The sequence below is a fragment of the Rousettus aegyptiacus genome, unplaced genomic scaffold (genome assembly GCF_014176215.1).
Source record: "Rousettus aegyptiacus isolate mRouAeg1 unplaced genomic scaffold, mRouAeg1.p scaffold_m13_p_14, whole genome shotgun sequence".
NCBI classification, from domain to species: Eukaryota; Metazoa; Chordata; class Mammalia; order Chiroptera; family Pteropodidae; genus Rousettus; species Rousettus aegyptiacus.
Genome location: NW_023416289.1, coordinates 35,856,347 through 35,876,749, shown reverse-complemented (window position 1 = coordinate 35,876,749; position 20,403 = coordinate 35,856,347). Strand labels below are relative to the sequence as shown.

General features: G+C 52.7%; 1 protein-coding gene across 4 annotated transcripts; it reads left to right on the top strand.

Annotated features, from left to right (window-relative positions):
* Nucleotides 1–185: 185 nt before the first annotated feature.
* On the top strand, nt 186–18,745 carry PRKCG (protein kinase C gamma). Of its 4 annotated transcripts, XM_036232303.1 has the most exons (20): nt 186–1,121; nt 1,254–3,089; nt 3,438–3,469; nt 4,419–4,501; nt 7,810–7,921; nt 8,061–8,192; nt 8,688–8,844; nt 9,562–9,696; nt 9,956–10,043; nt 10,338–10,367; nt 12,232–12,384; nt 12,719–12,907; nt 13,000–13,110; nt 13,539–13,630; nt 13,719–13,781; nt 13,877–14,015; nt 14,965–15,045; nt 16,127–16,234; nt 17,411–17,551; nt 17,787–18,744. In XM_036232303.1, exons 2-20 carry the CDS (start codon nt 2,920–2,922, stop codon nt 17,973–17,975), a joined length of 2,205 nt encoding a protein of 734 aa, XP_036088196.1. In that variant the 5' UTR covers nt 186–1,121; nt 1,254–2,919; the 3' UTR covers nt 17,976–18,744. The 4 variants fall into 4 exon arrangements, with proteins under 4 accessions (XP_036088196.1, XP_036088197.1, XP_015986402.1 ...); XM_036232304.1 differs by lacking the exon at nt 12,232–12,384 and having other exon boundaries at nt 805–3,089; nt 17,787–18,745; XM_016130916.2 differs by lacking the exon at nt 13,000–13,110 and having other exon boundaries at nt 805–3,089.
* The last annotated feature ends 1,658 nt before the right edge of the window (nt 18,746–20,403 follow it).

The following is a 20,403-nucleotide window of genomic DNA, read 5'->3' as shown; positions in this document are numbered from 1 at the left end:
GAGAGAGGGCAAGGCAAGGCCCAGATCCCTGTGTCTGGGTCTGGTGGGAGAAGGGGACTGAGGCGAAGCCAACTTTGACCTCATCAGAAAATACTAGCTGAGTCTGGATCTTCTAAACAACTCTCAAACCAGGAGAGCTGGTGAAGATGAAATGAACAAGATTTCTCCCTCCTTGGAGTCTCATGAGCAGGTCAGAAACACAGTGTCCCAATATGAGTGCAGCATCTTTCCTCCAAAATCAACTCCTCTAGGTTCCCCATCTCAGTAAAAGCCTCTTGGGGCTGAGAGCCCAGGCACTTGTTCCTACCAGCCCCTCTCCTGTCAGTCAGTCATCAAACACTGTCTTTTCTTCCTTCTAAAGGCTATTATCTGTCCCCTTCTCCAGGTTCCTGACCTAGCTCTGGTTTCACTGTTTCACCTGAGCTATTGCCCCAGCTTTCTCTTGGATCACCCTACCTCCAGCCTAGAGGGTGCTTCCAGCATCCAGGTCTGATCCTGCCATCCCCTGCTCACATTCTTCCGTATCCCACCCCACCTGACCTATAGGTAATACCAAAGCCCCTCGGTTGGCATTCAAGGCCATCAGCATCTGAACCTGCCTACATTCCCACTCTCAGTTCTAAGCTCCCTGTCACATCTGGTCAATAGGAGAGCAAATGAATTGGTAAAGATCAAATGAATTACTCGTGCAATGAGTGTCTGTCCAACAGAAGGTCATCTTGCCAGTTTCTCCAGCCTGACAATCATAAATAGGTAAATCCCGGGAAATTCCAGAATCATACCACCCATTTTCTTCACCTACACTCAAAAACAGGGAGAGATTGCAAAGGGAGGAAGGGGTCACTCCAGAAGAGGGGGAAGGGCTAACTAGAAGAGTTAAGCATTCTGTTTTGGTGAGTTAGAGACTCCTGAATCTCTGCAACATCCGCCCCAGGATTCTGACCTACACCAACCCCCGCCTCCGCAAAGGGCGTTCCCTCTCTGTCTCTCCCTGCCCCGATCCCGTGCTTGAACCCCTTCTGGAGGGCGCCAGAGAGGGCCGCTCTAGAAGCCAGGTGTGAAACGCTGGGGGCTGGGAAGAGACGCAGGACTGGCGGAGCAGAGCGCGGTGGGATTCTGAGGTCAGCTTCGGGGCCACTACCACCCCCTATCTGCTCTGGGGCGCTGCGGACGCCTGGATGTGGCTGGAAGGTCAGAGGATCCCATGTTTGGGAGTTAGAAGAAGACTTAGAATTCTCTCACCTTCCTCTCAGTTTCCGGAAGCCCAACCCCGACCCCGAAAAGTCCTCAGGAAGGTGTGGCGGCGTCCGGAGTCCCCTGGTGGCGCCCCGCCTCGCCACGCGGAGCATGCAGGGACAGGTAGTTCTCAGCGGCATCGCGGAAACTGGCGGCCCGTCAGTTCGGACTACGAGTCCCGGCGTGCACTGAGCCCCGCAGCCGGGGGCGGGCCTGGTTGCCTTTGGCAACAGCGGGTCTCCCCGAGCGAGCTTCTGGAAGCCCCCCGGAACTGGTGGGGAGGCGGCGGGGGGCGGGCGGAACACTACCTGAGACCCGCAGAGGCAGTGGCGGGGCAACGGAGCAACAGGAGGAGACACGCAGGACCGCAGTTCGGAAAGACCCTCAGAGAACTCCGGAGCCAGAGCGGGAAAGGGACTGAATCACAGGGAGATGTGGACGGAAGGAAACGCCCAGAAACATAGATTCATAGAGCCAGAGACAAATAGAGAGAGGGAGGGAAAGCGACAAAAGTGGTAGGGGGAGAGGGAGAGAGACCCTCAGCAAGGGGGAGAGATTGACAGTCAGTGGATCAGGAGAAGGACAGAGAGGTTAGGAGGAAGGGGCAAGCACCAACAGAGAGAATCACGGCGACAGAGACAAAAGCATTTACAAAGACAGGGACACGGAGAGAGAGAGGGAGAGACAGCAAGAATTTAGAGAGCCCCCAGAAAAAGAGGGAGACATCAAGATCTAAGGAAGGGTTGTGACACCAAGACCCAGAGAATCAGACACAGATGGAACAAAACAAATTCTCAGAGGCAAGGAAATGAAAACCCACCCACCTAAAGACAGAAACAGAGACGGCAGGGTGGGGGTGGGGGGTACTTCAGAAATACAGGGAGAGGAACAGCCACCAGGAGAAGAGACTCTCTGAGAGGGAGACATAGTCATAGGAATGCACAGAGGCCCTGAGAGAGACGTCAAGATGGGTGGCAGCAGAGAAAGTGAGACACCAAGCCTCGCTGTTCACCACTGGATCCCAGCACCGAATACAAAGTTTGTGGGTTAAAATAGAGTGACACAGTCAGAGACATAAAGACCTAGTGGAGCCACAGTGGGCTGCCGGGAGCCACTGGGACACCTGAGGGGGGATGGAAGGCAAGCCGGGTGACAGATTGGGGTGGGGACAACACGGCTTGGAGGATGCTGCTGCCTTCCTCTAGCCAGCCCAGGAAGGGGGTGTGCACGCGCGCGTGCGTGCGTGCGTGTGTGTGTGTGTGTGTGTGTGTGTGTGTGTCGGGGGAGGGGGGTGGTAGGAGGAGGACATTTGTCTTGTGTTCCGGAAGGGGGATGCCTTTAAGCCGAATCCCCGCCCCTCAGTTGTCATGGTAACGCCTCCCCCCAACCCAGGGCTCCCACATTTCAGCAGGTGCTGCAGCCGGAGCTCCCACCACCGCCGCTCGTGCCTCCCGGCTGCTCGCACCCCTACCCTGGGCTCTGCGCCCCACTCGCCCGCTCCCCGTGGGCACGCCCGGGGGCCTTGCCTGCCCCTCAGGCTCACTTCTGGAGGTGCCTCGCCCCTCTCCTTCACTTCTCAGGATCTCCCAGTGGTTCCTCTGCTCTCCGACTCTCCAGCTCCTTGCCTTTCCACCTGTTTCCCCAGAAAGGCAGGATCCTGGTCCCTGCGACGTTTCTGGGGCCATGGCAGGCCTGGGCCCCGGCGGCGGCGATTCAGAGGGGGGGCCCCGGCCCCTATTTTGTAGAAAGGGGGCTCTGAGGCAGAAGGTGGTCCACGAAGTCAAGAGCCACAAGTTCACCGCTCGCTTCTTCAAGCAGCCAACCTTCTGCAGCCACTGCACCGACTTCATCTGGTGAGGGAAGGGGGCTGGGGGCCAGTTGGACGAGGAGACCAGGTTAGAGACCCGTGTCACACCAGATTCCCAAGTAATGAAAAAAGAGGGAGCCTTAGTCTCTTAGTCCTGGAGTAGGAGGGGGCTGAGACCTAGACTCCTGGGTCTAAGGGAGGAGGGGCAGGGGGCTCAGACCCATGGGTCTGAGGAAGAATGGGTTGGGGGCCAGAATTTCTGTGTTCTAGAAAGAGGAGGCAGATGGGCTTAGACTCCTGACTCCTGCGGGAGGAAGATCAGAGGCTTCCAGTGGCTCGCAGATGTGAGGGCTCCAGGTACCCTCTTCTGCACTGACCTCTGGTCCTTCTGCAGGGGGATTGGAAAACAGGGCCTGCAATGTCAAGGTAAGAGCTGGGGACCTGGACTCCTGGGACCCTTAGGAGGGTGGAGGCAGGGGCGCCACAGCTGAGACTGCTTGACACACGTGTTCTCTGGTCCCCAGAGAGGCGCGGGGGGAGCCCAGGGCGGGGGGTGTGGCAGAGACACAGCCTGTGGTGGGGAGGCAGCCCTGGTGGTGGGGCCGCGCGGAGGTGGTGCTGGGGGCCCCTCCCTTGGCCAGCTCCAGGTGGGGACAGATATTTGGAGAATCTGTTGCCATGGGAACAGGGAGATTTGGAAAAGGGGAGCTGAAGGGGGTGCTGAAGATGCAAGTCAGGCACCCCCCCCCCCAACAAGCTGCCATCACCATGACAACATCGACCATCCTAGGCAGAGGCAGGAGGGGTGGGGTCAGCGATGGGCGGGTGGGGGCCTGGCAGGCCAGCAGAGTCGGGAGAGCGGAAGAGGGGGTTGAGTCCTAAAGCACCAGCTGCCACTGCTGAGAACAGAGTGAGTCAGGAAGGGGGGCGGCTGGCCACAGCGCCCCCAGACTCACTTCTGCCCAAGTTTCTGCTCTCCGTTTTGGCAGAGGATATCCCTCTGTGCTTTCTCTCTTTCCATCTGCCTGCCTCTCTCCTCATTTTCTTACTTCTGTCTGCCAGCCTGTGTCTGTCAGTAGGATCCTATTTTCCCTCTGTCTTTATCTGTCTCTCTGTCTCTGTCTCTGTCTATTTGTCTCTCCCTGTTTCTGTCTCTCTTTGGCTGTGGGTATGCACTGGATTCTCTGTGCTCTGTGTTTCTCTGTGATTCTCTGCATCTCTGTTTCTGTCTTTGGGTCCATCTCTTGAATTTCCATCTCCTGGCTTCTCTGTCTCTCTGCATGAGAAGCCTCTCGCTTGATTTTCTGTCAGTTGCTCTTTCTCTCTAGTTTTCTTTCTGTTGGGGTCTCTGTGTCTCTATAATTCTCACCTTCAGTCTGCAGTTTTGTGGTTCATCGGCGATGCCACGAATTTGTGACCTTCGAGTGTCCAGGCGCGGGGAAGGGCCCCCAGACGGACGTGAGTGCCCAGACACCTGGTTTTTCCTCCTGAGGCCACGCCTCCACTCTCACCCCCTGGGCATCCGTCCCAATTTCTCCTGCTATTTTTAAGGCTAGGAGGAGAGGGGGGCTGGAGAGATAAGAGGAGCTAGTCTGGCCCAGATTCCCCTGCCCTTGGCCTGGAAAGGGGGAATCAGGGGACTGAAACAGGCTGGGGACGGAGGTGGGGACAGAGGAGGCAGGGGCAAAGGGACCAAAGACTGGCACTGGAGGGAGTGGGCTGTGAACCAGTGCTCAAGAGATTTAAAAACAGAACTGAGGGACAGAGGGAGAGAGAAATATTGATGCAGGCACCGAGATCTCAAGATAAGAGGATGGGGAATCTCAAAGATGCAGAAAAAGATAGAGACAGAGAGAGAGAGAGAGAGAGAGAGAGGCGGGGAGGGGGAAATAGGGATGGGACAGAGACAGCAACAACAGCACAAGAGGAAGGCAAGGGGACCTGGAGAGACTGAGAAATAGACAAAGACACTCAGAGACAGAGGTGTAGATATCTGGGAGAGACTAGAATAGAAAATGGTGGATATGGAAACAGCAGAGGTGCTGAGAGAGGGAGGACCAGAGAGATCTTGCAATACACATGCACACACATGTGCATATACAGATCCCATGTACACACACATGTGTATATACAGATCCCCACATGCACACACATTGAATGTGTAGATCACCATGTGCACACACACACATACACACAGTTTCTCTCTCCCTATCCCTCCAAATCAGGGCTTACAACAACAGCCCACCCCTGACCCTTCCTTCACTTTCTGTCTGGCTATGGGGCTCTTTTCTCTGAGCCTCAGTCTCCCCCCTGCACACACACACACCTCCCTATAAAGTGTGACTGATGGTCTCGTGTTGACCCACACAGCCTTCTGCAGTGATGGAAGTTTTCTGTATCTGCCTGTCCAATACGGAAGCAACCAGCCACATAGCTAGAGAGCACTTGGAAGGGGCTGCTGTGACTGAAGGACAGAGATCTACCATTTAATTTGCATTGATTTAAACTTAACAGCCACATATGGGTTGTGGCTACTGTATGGGACAGCATAAATCTAGACATCTTAGGCTTGTTTTGACAGTTCGATAAAGTCAGGTTAAGAGTGTAACCCAGGGTTTGACACAGCATTGGAGATGGTTTTATAATTACTAGTTAAAGAGAGAGAGAGAGGTGGGGGGAGGGGAAAGAGAAAGGGAGAGAGTGAGAGATAACATCACAGAAACTTATGAGTAATTTTGCCAGCATGTCAGGTGAGGACAATTGAAGTTCACATAGAAGATGTGACTGCATAGAATATATTGAGCACCACTGTCTACCAGCACCTATCTATGTTATTGATTGGCTGCCTCACCTGCCCAACTCTGCTACCAGTGCTACTTCTGATTCATCCAGTGTTCTTTGCAGACACTCATCAGATATTGTGAATGCCATACAGAATTGAATATACACGACAGCTTGTCCAGTTAGGTACTGATTTCATTCTCATCTGAGCAGAGGCTCCCAAGCCAGAGCACCTGGGCTCAAACCCAGCTCTTCCACCTATTGGTTCTGTGACCTTCCCCACATCAGCTTATCTCTCTGTACCTTTTGAGGTCCTCACCTATGAAATGAGAAGGATAACCATGCTTGCCTTATGGGGTTGTTTTGAGAACCAAATGAATTAAATACTTGGGACTGTATGTGGCACATGGCAAGAGACAACATATTATTATCATTGTTAAAATGTTTATTATTACTGATGATGAAACAGAGGTTAATTATTGAAGAGGTGGTCTTTACATCAATCTGGCATCTTTTTTCTTCTTAATGCTTTTGATCTTGTAAAGTGATGTTGATCGAGGGCTTAGGAAGGACTAAGGGCTTCACAAGCATGATTTGAGTTAGTTTCCACAATCATAATTTGATTTAGCCCTTCCTTTCTAGGGAGGGTTTGTGGTCCCCATTTTATAGGAAGGAAGACTGGGTCTCTGGAAGGGGTGGCAGGAACCCACGTGGCTGGGTAATGGGCAGATTAAAAATTCAGACCCTGATTGATCTAATTGGAGCCCCAGGACTGTCTCCTTTTAAATCATGACTTTCACCTTGAGAATAAGTGCAACAGCTTCTATCCATGGAGCACTTATGTGCCAGGCACCCTTCTGAGGGCTTTCATACAGTGTCTCATTCCGCGAGGCAGGAGCCTTTGAGTCAGTTGAACACCTTCAGAGGCCCAGAGCATTGAAAAAGATGGCGGCAACTGACAACACCCTGCTGCCACTCAACTATCATTTGAAATAGGGTCTCCACTAAACTGCCAAATATATGAAAGTCCAAGAGTGTCCTGAATTTTCACCCTAGGATAACTTGCAATGCATTCTTCGCAAAAGGCAAATATCAAATGATTTCACACTAAGACCTTGCCAGGGAGTGGAGGGAGGATTGCTTTCCTGGTGCCCTAAATTCTTGCTTAATTGGACTCTAGACAGTTAGTATTGCTTTAAGACATAGATTGTTTATTTCCACTGGGCTGAGGAGGCTCAAAATTGGGCATGAACTTGCCCCAAATCACACAGCTGGGAAATAGCCTAGCTCATATTTAAACCCATGGCTACTGTGGGAACTGCAATAAAATCGTTAATAATAACCTCAGCAATAAAAGTAACAGCACTGAGCACATTTAACATGCCAGCCCCTGTGGCATGGTTTACACTTAGTCTTTCACTTAGGATTTCACTTAGGATGCCTGAGGCCACATGACTGAGAGATTAGATTTTCCATCCCACCAGGGGCTCGAAAAAGGCAGATCATCAATGTGAGGACATTGACAGAGGCTGATCTGGGATCCATAGTGGCTCACAAGTCCTCAAAGCACAGCTTGTGGGAGGTGGGGGTGTAGGGGCTATATGGAACGTTGGAAGACCCCACCTTCTTCACATTCTTCCCAAATGCCACCCTGCTAGTGATGCCTTCCCTGATTGATCACTCTATTTCAAATTTCAGTCCCTTCCCCATCCCTGGCAGTCCCCTTCCCCATTTCATTTTTCTCCAGAGCGCCTGTTACTATCCATCATACAATATATTTTATTCATTACGTTTATTTTCTCTCTTCCTCTGTTTTGTTTACGGCAGGGGCCTGGCACCCAAACAGTCTCTGGCCCACATTAGGTGCTCAATAAATACTGCAGAGCCAATGAGTGTGCAGACGCAGAAAGACTGGGAGAGCAAGGAGGAAGGGTTCAAAAGGATGTCTCCTGCCACACCTCTGACCGGCCCCTCTCTGTCCCCAGGATCCCCGGAACAAGCACAAGTTCCGCCTGCACAGCTACAGTAGCCCCACCTTCTGCGACCACTGCGGCTCCCTCCTTTACGGGCTGGTACATCAGGGCATGAAATGCTCCTGTAAGTCTATGCTCGCTGCTCTAGCCAGAACTTGGCACTTCTTGGGCCCCTTCAAAGGCTCAGAGTTTGGGTTTTGGGGGGATGGAGTCTGGGGCCTGGGGAGGAGCCTGAAGCGCAAACCCCAATTTTGCCCTCCCAGGCTGCGAGATGAACGTGCATCGGCGCTGCGTGCGCAGCGTGCCCTCTCTGTGCGGCGTGGACCACACAGAGCGTCGCGGGCGCCTGCAGTTGGAAATCCGGGCTCCGACCGCAGATGAGATCCACATCACGGGTGAGGCCCCGCCCTGTCACCTACATGTGCGGGACAGGTAGAATTTACCTGCGCGGTGCCCGACCCCTTCCGGGAAGGCCATGCCCCTCTCGAAGGCCACGCCCACCGCCCCCCACCAACTGAGGCTGACACTGCCCGGCCACGCCCCTTCTAGCTGGCAGCCTCGCCTCCACCCTCGCCTCGGGTGACTTTCAGGCCCTCTTAATGCTTGCTCCTTAGAGGCGTCAAGGTCCTTGCCTTGAGAGGGAGGGATGAGAGGGTCGAGTTTACCGATGCTGATACGGCCAGGTCCTGACTCCTGGGTAGTAAAGAAGGAAGAGGCTGATTTCGGGGTCCTTGGCTGGGAAAAGGGCTTTGTGCCCTGTCTTCCAGGTAGTGGACAGGTAAGACATCAAAGACACCTGGTCACGAGACAGATAGCTGAGAGCTCAGAATCCTTGGTGTGGAAGGGCTAGGAGCTCCTCCTGGATCTCTCTCCTTCACCTTCCTCCACAGTTGGTGAGGCCCGGAATCTCATCCCAATGGACCCCAATGGTCTGTCTGACCCTTATGTGAAACTGAAGCTCATTCCAGACCCTCGGAACTTGACAAAACAGAAGACCCGGACCGTGAAAGCCACTCTGAACCCTGTGTGGAACGAGACCTTTGTGTTGTGAGCCTCGGGTATAGGGGAGGCTGTGATGGCTGACAGAAGATGATCTGAGGGTCCTGGTGGCCCCCAAGATCCCTAGAGAGCAGCTGGTGTGAGGCATTAGGATAGAAGAACCCAAAAGGGGATCAGAAAAATGTGGTGGGAGCAGGATATCGAGTGACTGGGAGAGAGGAATGGAGATCTGAAAGCTTAGAGACAGACAGGCATCTGTGCATTATTTGTTTATTTATTTACTTACTTATTTTCAGACATCTGTATATTTAATATCTATTAAAGCCCACCACTGAGAGAGAAAGATAGAGCCCCAAAGGGAGACATAGACAGAATTGGGTAGGGCGGCTTGTGAGCAGAGGGGTGGTGGGTGGGGGAGTGGGTGGCAAGGAGAAAAAAAGAAAACTGACAAAAAGACAGAAGAATAGAGACTGGAGGGAAGAGAGGGGCACAGAGACTCTCAGTAGGAGAGAAACAACCAGCAGACTGGAATGGGAAGGGGCCGAGGGCGCGGGTGTGAGGAAAGGAGGGAGACAGAGCTATCTAGGTTTACTAAGGGCCCCATGTTGGCAGAGAGATCCCCTACCTGAGGACTGGAGTGGAAAGACACTTCACAGAGCAGGAAACAGACCCCATCTTGCTGGGTTAATTGCCTCCTCCAGTAGTGAGGATGGAAAGTGGGGGAGCCTGGGACTGGGCCCCTCACTCTGCCCTACCTTTCTCCAGCAACCTGAAGCCTGGGGATGTGGAACGCCGGCTCAGTGTGGAGGTGTGGGACTGGGACCGGACCTCCCGCAATGACTTCATGGGTGCCATGTCTTTTGGGGTCTCAGAGCTGCTCAAGGCACCAGTGGATGGATGGTGAGGGCCAGGGTGGGGCGGGTGGCCTCAGCATTTCCACTTCTGTCTCTGTGTGGTCTCCCTCTAGACCACCCTCATTCTCTCCCTGCACGTCTCTCTCCCCCTATTCCCCTCTCTCCTTATCTCACTCTTTCTCTCAATCTCTGTGTCTGTCTCTCTGTCTCTTTACCCCCTTCTGATGTTTCTGCCTCTCCCATGGGTCCCCGGCCCACCCATCACCCCCACTCCTGCCCGGCTCTGGTCTCCGTCTGTATGTCAGGTACAAGTTACTGAACCAGGAGGAGGGCGAATATTACAATGTGCCGGTGGCTGATGCTGACAACTGCAGCCTCCTCCAGAAGTTTGAGGTACCCTGACCCTGGCTTCTCCGAGGGGAGCCCAGCCCAGCCCCACCACGGTTCGGAGCTGGCCTTTCCCATATGCCATTGTTGGTGGCTCACTGGTCCAGGTACTACAATTACCAGAAGATCCTGGGGCTCTGTCAACTGCTTTCCTATGAAATACCTGCCCCAGGGTCTGATGGGAATTCAAGTTCCTATCTATCCCTGTGGCTTGGGAGTTTGGGGGCTTCCAACCCCTGCTCCAGGGCAATCTCCTACTTCTCTGGGACTCTGACACTTGCTTTCTCTACCTGCCCCCAGGCCTGTAACTACCCCCTGGAACTATATGAGGTGAGTGGAGCTGAGGCCTGGAATGGAGACAGTTTCATTCCTGTAATCTATATCTCTCTCCCCCGATTAAGTCTTTATTTCTACACACACCAGTCGAGTGCATACTCGGTGGCAGGATTTTGCTGCTGAGTAATCCTAGGTGAATCTGACTCTCAGGCCACTCCTTCCCCAAGGTAGGGACAGAGTCACGATGATATGATACTGAAATTGCAGGATGATGGACCAAATCAGAACCCAGGGCACTAAAGAAACATAGAGGAGCACTAGCCCAGCTGAGGGTGGTGGGGGAGGTGATCAGGAAAGACTTCCCTGAGAAGGTGACACCTGAATTTATCCTTGCATTTTTTACTATCACTGTGGCCTCTCCTCCATTCACTCACTCATTATTTCTGGAGGGGTTTCATTAGACAAGCCCTGTTCTAGAAATTGAATCAGTCCATTTCCTGGGGTGCTTGCTTTTCTTCTAGTGTAGGGGAAAGTTACAGATGGAGATATTCACCATAAGAAGGCATGCATTTGATAATGGAGGTGGCCTCAGACACCAAGGGGGAGGTCCCAGAAACACCTGGCACCACATGGGAGAGTCAGAAAGCTTCCCAGAGTCATAAGGGGCAGGATTTTCCAAGCCAAAGAAAGGGAGACCAGACTTCCAGGCCAAAGGAAGAAATACTCTCTTCCTCATTTATTCTTTTGCAAAATATGTCATTGAGCCCTTCTGTGGGCAAGGCATGGTCCTAGTTGCTGGGGATATAGCAGCAAACGAGAGAGAGAGAGAGAGAGAGAGAGAGAGAGAGAGAAAATTCTGCCCCTGTGGGGCTTACGCAGTGAGAAAAACATTAAATGAAAGAAGTAAATAATATGTTAGAAGGCAATGAGTGATGTGGAGAAAAATAAACATTGAGTGGGATAGAGAGTGCTGTTGGGGGAAGTTTATGTCATTTTAACTGCAGTAAGCAGAGAAGGCTTCCCTGAGAGAGTACTATGTGGCAAACACATAAGAGAAGTGAGAGAATGAGCTTTGAGAATAGCAGACAAGAGAGTTTCAAGCAAAGGGAAGAGCTTGTGCAAAGACCCTGAGGTTGGGGCAGGCCAGCACAGCAGAGAAGAGAGGTTGGGGGAGGGGGAAGCACAAGATGAAGGTCTCATTCACTGGAAGGATTTTGGCTTTTAAACAGAGTGAGTTGGGAGGATATCGGAGGTGGCCTGAGGTGATTAAGATTTGAACAAGATGACTGCCTCTGTGTAGACTAGATGGTGGAAGGCAAAGGTAGAAGGAGGAAGAAGCCTATCTTGAAGACCAGGGAGGAGCGGCAGGTAGCCTAGCCCAGGGGGACAGTGTGGGTGAGTTCAGATCCCGAGTTTGTTCTGAGGGTTGAGCAACAGGGGTTACATTCAGCACCACCTCCTGAGGTCACCACTCTCTATCCTCTTGCTGAGACCTCCTCTGTTCCAAGCCATGTGCGGGGTGCTGCTGGAGAAACAGACAGGAGAGGAACAAATGGTCCAGCTTTAACGGACTTTGATTTTTGGCTCTGTGTTTGACCTACTGTGTGACTTGGAGCAAGTTACTTAACATCTCTGTGCCAGTTTTCTCTAAAATGAGGTGGGGGTGATAACAGGGTTTTCCAGAGGATTTATGACATATAGTCAGGTCTCTAAGGGTTAGTTAAATAATAAATGAACCCTGTGGCTACAGGAAGTCATAGAATGTTCTTAAGCCAAATTGGGCATGTGGGGACAACTTTTATTTTCTCTTCATCTCTCCCCACCTCTTTCATTCTTGGACACTGTCTCTCTTAAGGGCAGCCCCTTATGTCCCCTGTTGGGGGTTTGACTACCTCTGGATCTCTCCCCTTTTTCACAGCGAGTGCGGATGGGTCCTTCCTCCTCTCCCATCCCCTCCCCATCCCCTAGTCCCACCGACTCCAAGCGCTGTTTCTTTGGGGCAAGTCCTGGACGTCTGCACATCTCTGACTTCAGCTTCCTCATGGTTCTGGGGAAAGGCAGCTTTGGGAAGGTCGGACCCCTGGGGCTCTGGGAAAGAGGGGATGTCTGGGGGAGATCATGTTCTGGTCCTTAGAGGGAAAATAAAAGGCAGGCGACACTAGGCTACTGAGTCCCCAAAGAGAGCTGATAGGCCCCTTAGGGCCCTGGAGAAGGGAGGCGTAAAGATACGATGCGTTCCCTGAGGCAGTGGTTGGCAGAGTCAGGACACCCTGTTCCCAAAGAGAGAGAGAGAGAGAGAGGAAGGAACTGGGATTCCCATTCCTGTGTCTCTGAAAGGGAGGGGCAGGGACCTGCACCCCTAAGGTTCCCACAATGGACTGGGCCTTTGGGGCTTGTGTCTCCAGGTGATGCTGGCCGAGCGTAGGGGCTCCGATGAGCTCTACGCCATCAAGATCCTGAAGAAAGACGTGATCGTACAGGATGATGATGTGGACTGCACCCTGGTGGAGAAACGCGTGCTGGCCCTGGGAGGCAGAGGCCCCGGAGGCCGGCCCCACTTTCTCACCCAGCTCCACTCCACCTTCCAGACCCCGGTAAGGATGGAAAGGGTAGAGGCTGGCTCTGGAGCCCTCCCTCATTCCCCCTGGATGGATCAGACATTTGCTCTGAGTTTCTGAGTTTATAGCAAGGTGGAAGAACTTCAAGCTCTCCGAATGGATGTGGCCAAATTCTTGGATATTTATGTTATTATCATCATCATCATCATCTCCATCATCATCATCATCATCAAGTGCAAGTGAGGCCTGAACAACTTTGGTTTCTAATAAGTGTCCAGAACTGCCTATGTGTGTGAGTGGGTGTGGAAAAAAGGGTTGCGGGTCCCAGGATTTCCAGTGAACGGTGGTGGCTCCCAATTTTCCATTCTGAGAGGACAGGACCAGAACCCCGGTGGTTCTGAGTAACGGGATGGGGCGGGTGGAGATTCTGAGTTGGCCTTATTAGAATCTTCGGGGCCTCCCGGGGGGCATGACTAGTTGCTCTGGGTTTCTGATTGAGTGAGTCCCTAACCTTTCCCATCTGTCTGGAGTGGGCAGAAACCGTCCATTTAGCAACCCAGCTGCGCCCACTTAGAATGCTGGACGCCCAGGCCTGTGCGCAGCTCTGCTCAGGCTGACCGCCCAGTAGGCATGTTCTTGCCTCTAAGCCACGCCCACTCCTCCCCAGGATCGCTTGTATTTTGTGATGGAATATGTCACCGGGGGCGACTTGATGTACCACATTCAGCAGCTGGGCAAATTTAAGGAGCCCCATGCAGCGTGAGTCTAGGCCAAGGTGAGGGTGGAGGGAAGGTGGAAGGGGATAGGGTCCAGCTATTGACCTCTGACACCACACCTCCCTCTCCAGGTTCTATGCAGCGGAAATCGCCATCGGCCTCTTCTTCCTTCACAATCAGGGCATCATCTACCGGTGAGCAGCCCAAGGCCTTTCAATGGAGGGGAAGGGATTCAAACCTCCTGCTGCGGCCCTTCCTGGATTCCTATCCACCCCACCCCTACCCCCAGGGACCTGAAATTGGACAATGTGATGCTCGACGCGGAAGGACACATCAAAATCACTGACTTCGGCATGTGTAAAGAAAACGTTTTCCCCGGGACCACAACCCGCACTTTCTGCGGGACCCCAGACTACATAGCCCCGGAGGTAACCGTAATTCCACTGCCCTTGGCTCTCTCTGAGTGGGTGTGACTGATAGTCTAGCATTAACCTGACCCTGGGGTCTTTATGTGAGCTCCCGGAGTTCTAAGGAAGAGCAGCTGCAGAGAGGCAAAACTGGGTCTCTAAATAGGCAAAGTGGGCGGGGCCTGTGGATGAGTGAGCGAGACCAGTTCATAGGCATTCCAAAAGAACAGGGCCTGTCACTGAACTGTTGTAAACTGTGGAGTTGATTTCCAGTTACTAGGAGTGTGCGGGCCAGTCCCCTGAGAACATGGAGTGTCACGAGGCTGTGTCCTGAATATTTCAAGGAGGCAGAATATGCTCTGACTTTGTGAAAGGGAGTGGAGCTACAGGTCAGACAGCATATAAGTAAATAGTGTGTCCTGACTTCTCTCAGTGGAAGGAGGAGATAGTGTTTGTGGTGTCTTGATCTTTCCTGGTGATTTGATGCTAGTGCGTGAACGAATAACCAAGGTCAATGGTGTCAAATCCTGGCTGATAGTCAGAATCACTTGGGAAGGTTTTGGAAAATAAACAAATATTTCCTGCCTCTGACTCTGGCCTGTTGAGACTGGAATTCTTCAGGGCTGGAAATGAACCTGAAATTTAAGAATCTCTGGTCTCTGAAATTTAGCCCTGTGCACCTGATATTGTAAGGCGAGGATATGATCACCTAAATGTTTTAGGTGGCTGGAATTTATGACTCGGCCCTTAGCTAGTCTTTGGTTTTGGCTCCAAAGGAACGTTCTAAGTAAGTAAAGCTCGTTTCCCAGATTTCCCAAAGGATGGCGCTCTGGCCAAGGTATTTTAAGTGCGGAAGAGTTTGTGTTTGAAGTCCTTAATGTGGGTAGGGTGTCCAAGGGTGAAGCCAGAGGGGTCCTAGGCTTCTTAAAACACAAAGCATGATTTCTTGCCTTCTATCCTTCCCCGATAGATTATTGCCTACCAGCCCTATGGGAAATCTGTTGACTGGTGGTCCTTTGGGGTGCTGCTGTATGAAATGTTGGCAGGACAGGTAAGGGAAGCTGGGGAGAAGCTGGCTTATCTAAAGGCAACATAGAGTAGGGCACCAGCTGTTACATGGTCTTTGTCTCAGGAATAACAGGTTAGGAATGGACGCCCGTAGTCTAAGAAGGTGCTAAGCAGTGGAAAAGGTCACGCCCATGTGGCGCTATCTGTGGTGCCAAAGCATTATCTTTCCACAAGTGGGGGTTCTTCACCTCTTTTTGATGCCATGGACCCCTTCTCAAAAATAGTGTTTTCAGATGCATAAAACTAAAATAATAGGGTCACAAAAGAAATCAATTACACTGAATTATGATTATCAAAACTTTAAAAATTTAATCGACTCTAATTTAACCAATGAAATTTTTTTTTATTTCAATGTATACATTTATCTAAATATTAAACACTTGGATGTAGGCATATATATGGTGTCCTACTAATGAATTATGTAACAACAATATCTCACAAGAATAGGAAGTAAGTAGGAAGGTCTACCAGTAATTTTGAAGTAGAGATGAATGATATTTTAATAAGAAAATATCTGTGATTTCTATTGGCAGTGAACCACAAGTACTACTGTTGTGATTTGTTGCCTTCGTTCATAATTGAAAAAAATGCTAGATTTTGGTTAGATGTTTTTTTAAAAAAAAAAAAGAATGCATTTTCCCCATCCAAGTTCATGGACCCCCTCAATTATGTAAACACTCTAGACTTCACAGTAAGCATCTGGCCTCTGCATTGCTCTTCCTACCCCCAGAACACTGGGGACCACTCATCTAACAAGGATACTTGTACAGCTCTCCCTGCAGTTTTCTCTCTCTTTTGTTTAAATGACACATTGCCTAATTAACACCCTGCTGATTTACACAGCAGAGAGAGAGACAGAAAAGCAAAGAGGTGCGGTGAGTGAAAGCATCTGAGTTAGGAAACCAGAGCATCTGAGAGGGAGAAAGATAAAGCTTTGGTGGTTTGCTCATAGTTTTTCCTAAGAAGTTGGGGGTGGGGGTCGTGTTCATGGTGGGGGATGAGGGTGTAGAAGGTGGGGAGAGGTAGTACATCAAGTCTCTGATTTATCCCCTGCATTTTCTTAGCCCCCCTTTGATGGGGAGGATGAAGAGGAGCTGTTTCAGGCTATCATGGAACAAACCGTCACCTACCCCAAGTCTCTCTCCAGGGAAGCCGTGGCCATCTGCAAGGGGGTGAGAGCCCCCTAACTCGCAGATTGTTCAGACTCACAACCCATGTGCCCAAGTGCTGCCATCCAGGGCTGCCCACACAGTGTCTCTGTGCATTAGAAAGTGGCTCTTGCTCCTCAAGTAACTTCACTTCCATCTACTGGGAAAGTTTATATAATACAGACATTTTGTTTAAACAATAATTTACTGCCCTGCTGCCACCTCCAGCCCAAGGATAGCCTCAGTCCCATCCTCCTCTGCTGTCCCCACTCCCTAGCTCACTGCAGGAAGGGCTGGAAGACCAGAGCTTGCCTCTCCAGGACCAGGTGGGACAGATGAACCTTGTCCTCTTGTGGGATCTTGGGCAAGTTACTGAAACTCTGGGAGCCTCAGTTTCCTCTTCTGGGGTTAGGGAGTTAATGTAGGAGAGAGAGCCTATGGCAGCTTTTCAACAGGGTTAAGTACACTTCTGGCTCCTGTCTCCATGTCTCTCTGATTGTCTCTTTCTGGGTTTCTGTCTCATCCCTCTGCCTCCAACTACATATACCGGGGCTTTCTGTGCCTCTCCCTTTCCTCTGTGTCCTTTGGGATGTCTGTCCACCTTTTGCATCTCTGCCCTTCCCTCCCTGGGTCTCTGTTACCTTACTCCCCCCTCTCCCATACACACACACACTCTGGATCTCTGTTCTTCTCTCTCTGGATCTCTCTCCTCTTCTCTTTCTGGATCTCTCCTTGCCCCTATTTCCTTCATCTCCGACCTTCTCCGGGTCTCTGTCTTCCCCCTCTGGGTTTCCCCCTATCTCTGGATCTCTGCTCTCCCTTTTCTCTGTGCCTCCAACCTCTCTTTCCCTCCCACTTCCCCTTTCCTTCTCTCCCTCTTCCTCTCTCCCTCTATCCCCTTCTGTAATTCTTTACTTACCCCTTCCTCTCTGGGTTTCTCTGACCCTGATTTTTCTCTTTCTCCATCTGTCCTCATGGTTCATCTACCCCATTCTCATTTATTTTCCCTCTCTCTCTCTTTCTGTCTCCATTTCCCCTCTCCCCATCTTTGTCCCCACTCCCTTGCTATTCTTCTCTTCCTGGATTTCTATGCTTGTGTTTCTCCCTTCCTCTTCTTCCTCTCTCTCCCCTCTCCTTCTCTGGGCCTCCCTGTCCGGGACTCTGTCTGTCTGTCTCTCTGTCTCTCTGTGTTCCCCACAGTTTCTAACCAAACACCCTGCAAAGCGCCTGGGTTCAGGGCTTGACGGGGAGCCCACCATCCGTGCCCATGGCTTTTTCCGCTGGATCGACTGGGACCGGCTGGAACGGTTGGAGATCCCACCTCCGTTTAGACCCCGCCCGGTAGGTCATCTTCCAGAAAAAAACCTTGGTCCCTTGGTAGGTGGGACACCCAGGAGCTCCAATACCTATATGAGGTATTGGACGGGGTTCCCTCTGAGGAGATTCCGAAAGGGAGATGCAGAGGTCATGAGAGTGTGCAGAGATTCTAGAGGAGAAAGGAGATAGATTTGGGGGACAGAAACAAACACTCAAGGAGCGGGCGAATATCACGTTTCCCTCTCCGTGTTTCCCACAGTGTGGCCGCAGCGGCGAGAACTTCGACAAGTTCTTCACGCGGGCGGCGCCAGCGCTGACGCCCCCGGACCGCCTAGTTCTGGCCAGCATCGACCAGGCAGATTTCCAAGGCTTCACCTACGTAAACCCGGATTTCGTGCACCCGGATGCCCGCAGCCCCATCAGCCCAACGCCTGTGCCAGTCATGTAATTCCAACCGCCGCCACCAGGTGTCCCCACGGCTCCCTCCACCGCGCCAGCCTCGGCCCCATTTTACCATTCCATTTCTAGTTCTAGCGCCTGCTCTCTAGTATTCTGGCCCCTGCCCCTTGGGCGTTAGATGCCCTTCTCGAGCGTCCCTGGTGTTCGCAACTCTGTGCAGTCTCTGGAGCCATGCCGTGCTCTAGGTTCTGCTGTGCTGAGCCCTAGATCCTCACCCACCTTGGAGTTAGGACTGCTCCACCACGTTCCGGAATCACCACCATGCCCACTCCGTGGGGTTCTAGACTCCATCTTGGTAGACTCTCCACCTCTCCTTTTTATTGTTATTTATTTATTTGTGTTTGTTCTGGGAAATAGTCTCGTGAAGTGGTCAATTCCAGACTCGGATTCCAGGACAAGCCCCTACCTACCTCCAAGGCCCTGCCCATCCCCACTCCATTCCGCAGTCAGTGGGAGGCTGTGCCCCACGTGCTCCAGTGCCCTCTTCCAAGCTCTGGGGATTCCTAGGGTGCGTGGAGGATCCTTTCCCCGTTCTCAGTCAGCTTTCATTCTAGATTGCCCCATCCTAAACCCATTCCTGCCCACCTGCCAGGTGCATGGCTCCAGGCCTGCTCGGAACCCCGCCCCCACCCCATGCCTGCCACTCTTGGGGACCCCCTCCCCGACACACACACACTCCTCTCTGCTTCTCCTATTCGGTCACAGCTGCTGGAGAATAAATTTGGGATGCTGACGCTAAGGCGTTGAATGTTTTCTTCTAAGCTTGAAGATGAAGGGGTTGTGGGGGTGGGGCAGTGAGTGTACACAGAAACAAACAGACAGAGGCTGGGGAAGGGCCGGCGGAGAGAGAGAGAGGAAAAGGGCGCGGAACCATAAAGAGAGAGGAGATACCCACAGCCTGAGAGCAGAAGAACAGGGAGACAGATGGACCCACAGAGAGCGAGCCACAGAGAGGATCAAGGAGGGGGACCCCAGGCACAGAGACACAAGCACAAACATACTCACCAAGAGCCACACACAAGCTCACAGACACACACTGAGACCCAGATCCTGGGGAGTCCTGAGAGGGTAAATGAAAGGCAAGCCTCCCACTGAGAGACCTGGGGACGTGATCAGAGGGACAGACTCCACAACAGAGAAATTTAAGCGACCAGAACCTGGGAGCTTAAGGGCCAGCGACCGAGGGAGCAGGCAGATGCGTCCTTCGAGCCTCCTTCCCTTGACCCAATTGCGAGAAGGGGAGTGGAGATGACGGTGCAAATAGACTACACATCCCAGTAGACACCGCGGCGGACCCTTCCCCCAAGTGCGGCCCCTGGCCTCCAGCATTGATGGGAAATGTAGTCCCTGAACAGCGGCAGACTGTCGAATGGTGTGCCTATGTCTGTGCGTTTGAAGGGACTGAGCCCCAAAGCTTTGCAGGCTCCCTCGACGAGGCCGGCTTCTCTTCATCTCTCTTGGGTTTCTGGGACTCGGTCCAATTGGATGCTAGGGCTACCCACTGTCTTCCTCAGAACAGCCGCAGTACCCCCGTCCGGTGTCCACGGCTCCCAGCCCCCATCAGATCCTCCGCGGGCAGCCTGCCCCTTTAAGAGTGGCCCCGCTGACATCACGGCGGGTGGTGGTGGGGTGTTGGCTCCGCTCCCGGCTCCGCGGCGGCTGCAGGACCCGGCTCTGCTCTGCGCCTGCTTGCTGCTCTGGGGACCCCGGCCTGGGACGCCCCCTCCCGTCTCCTCCAGCCTCCCAGATCCTAGGCTCAGCCCAAGACCTGGCCAGAGCCCCATTGCTCATCGGGGGACCTCCCTTAGGATTGCCCCTGCTGTCTTTCCTTCTCAGGGTCTCTCTCTCTCTTTCTCTCTCTCTCTCTCTCTCTCTCTCTCTCTCTCTCTCTCTCTCTCTCCCTCCCTCACTCAAGGTGTCTGGTTCTCAGCATTTTTCAGCCAAAGGCCTCTGAGCATCTCCCTGTCTCTGCCTCGCTGACCACTCCACTCCCAGGGCCCCAGAATCTCTGAGCCTGGAGGAAGCAAGGGTCTGGGACCCGATCTCTACCTTTCCTTTTCTATCTCTGTCTCTTTTAGGCCATCTCTGTGTCTCCTCCCGTCCCCAGACCTGCGAGTCTCAGGATTTCTCAGCCTCGAGGTCTGGGTGTGACTGGGTCCTCGGCTGTCTCTCACCCCTCCGTGCGCCCCTGCCCCTCTCGGCGCTCTTCTCCGTTTCTATTCTTTCCTTCCTTGTCTTCCCCATTCTCAAGGCCCCTCTCCCTCCCTCTTTGCATCCTTCCCCCTCCCTCCCCGCCCTTCCCCGCCCCTCCCCGCCCCTCCCCGCCTCCGCGGCAGCCAATGAGCGGCCGCCGGTCCAAGCTCCCGGCATCGACCGCCGAGTGAGGCCGCGGGTGCGGGGGGTGGGGGGTGGGAGGC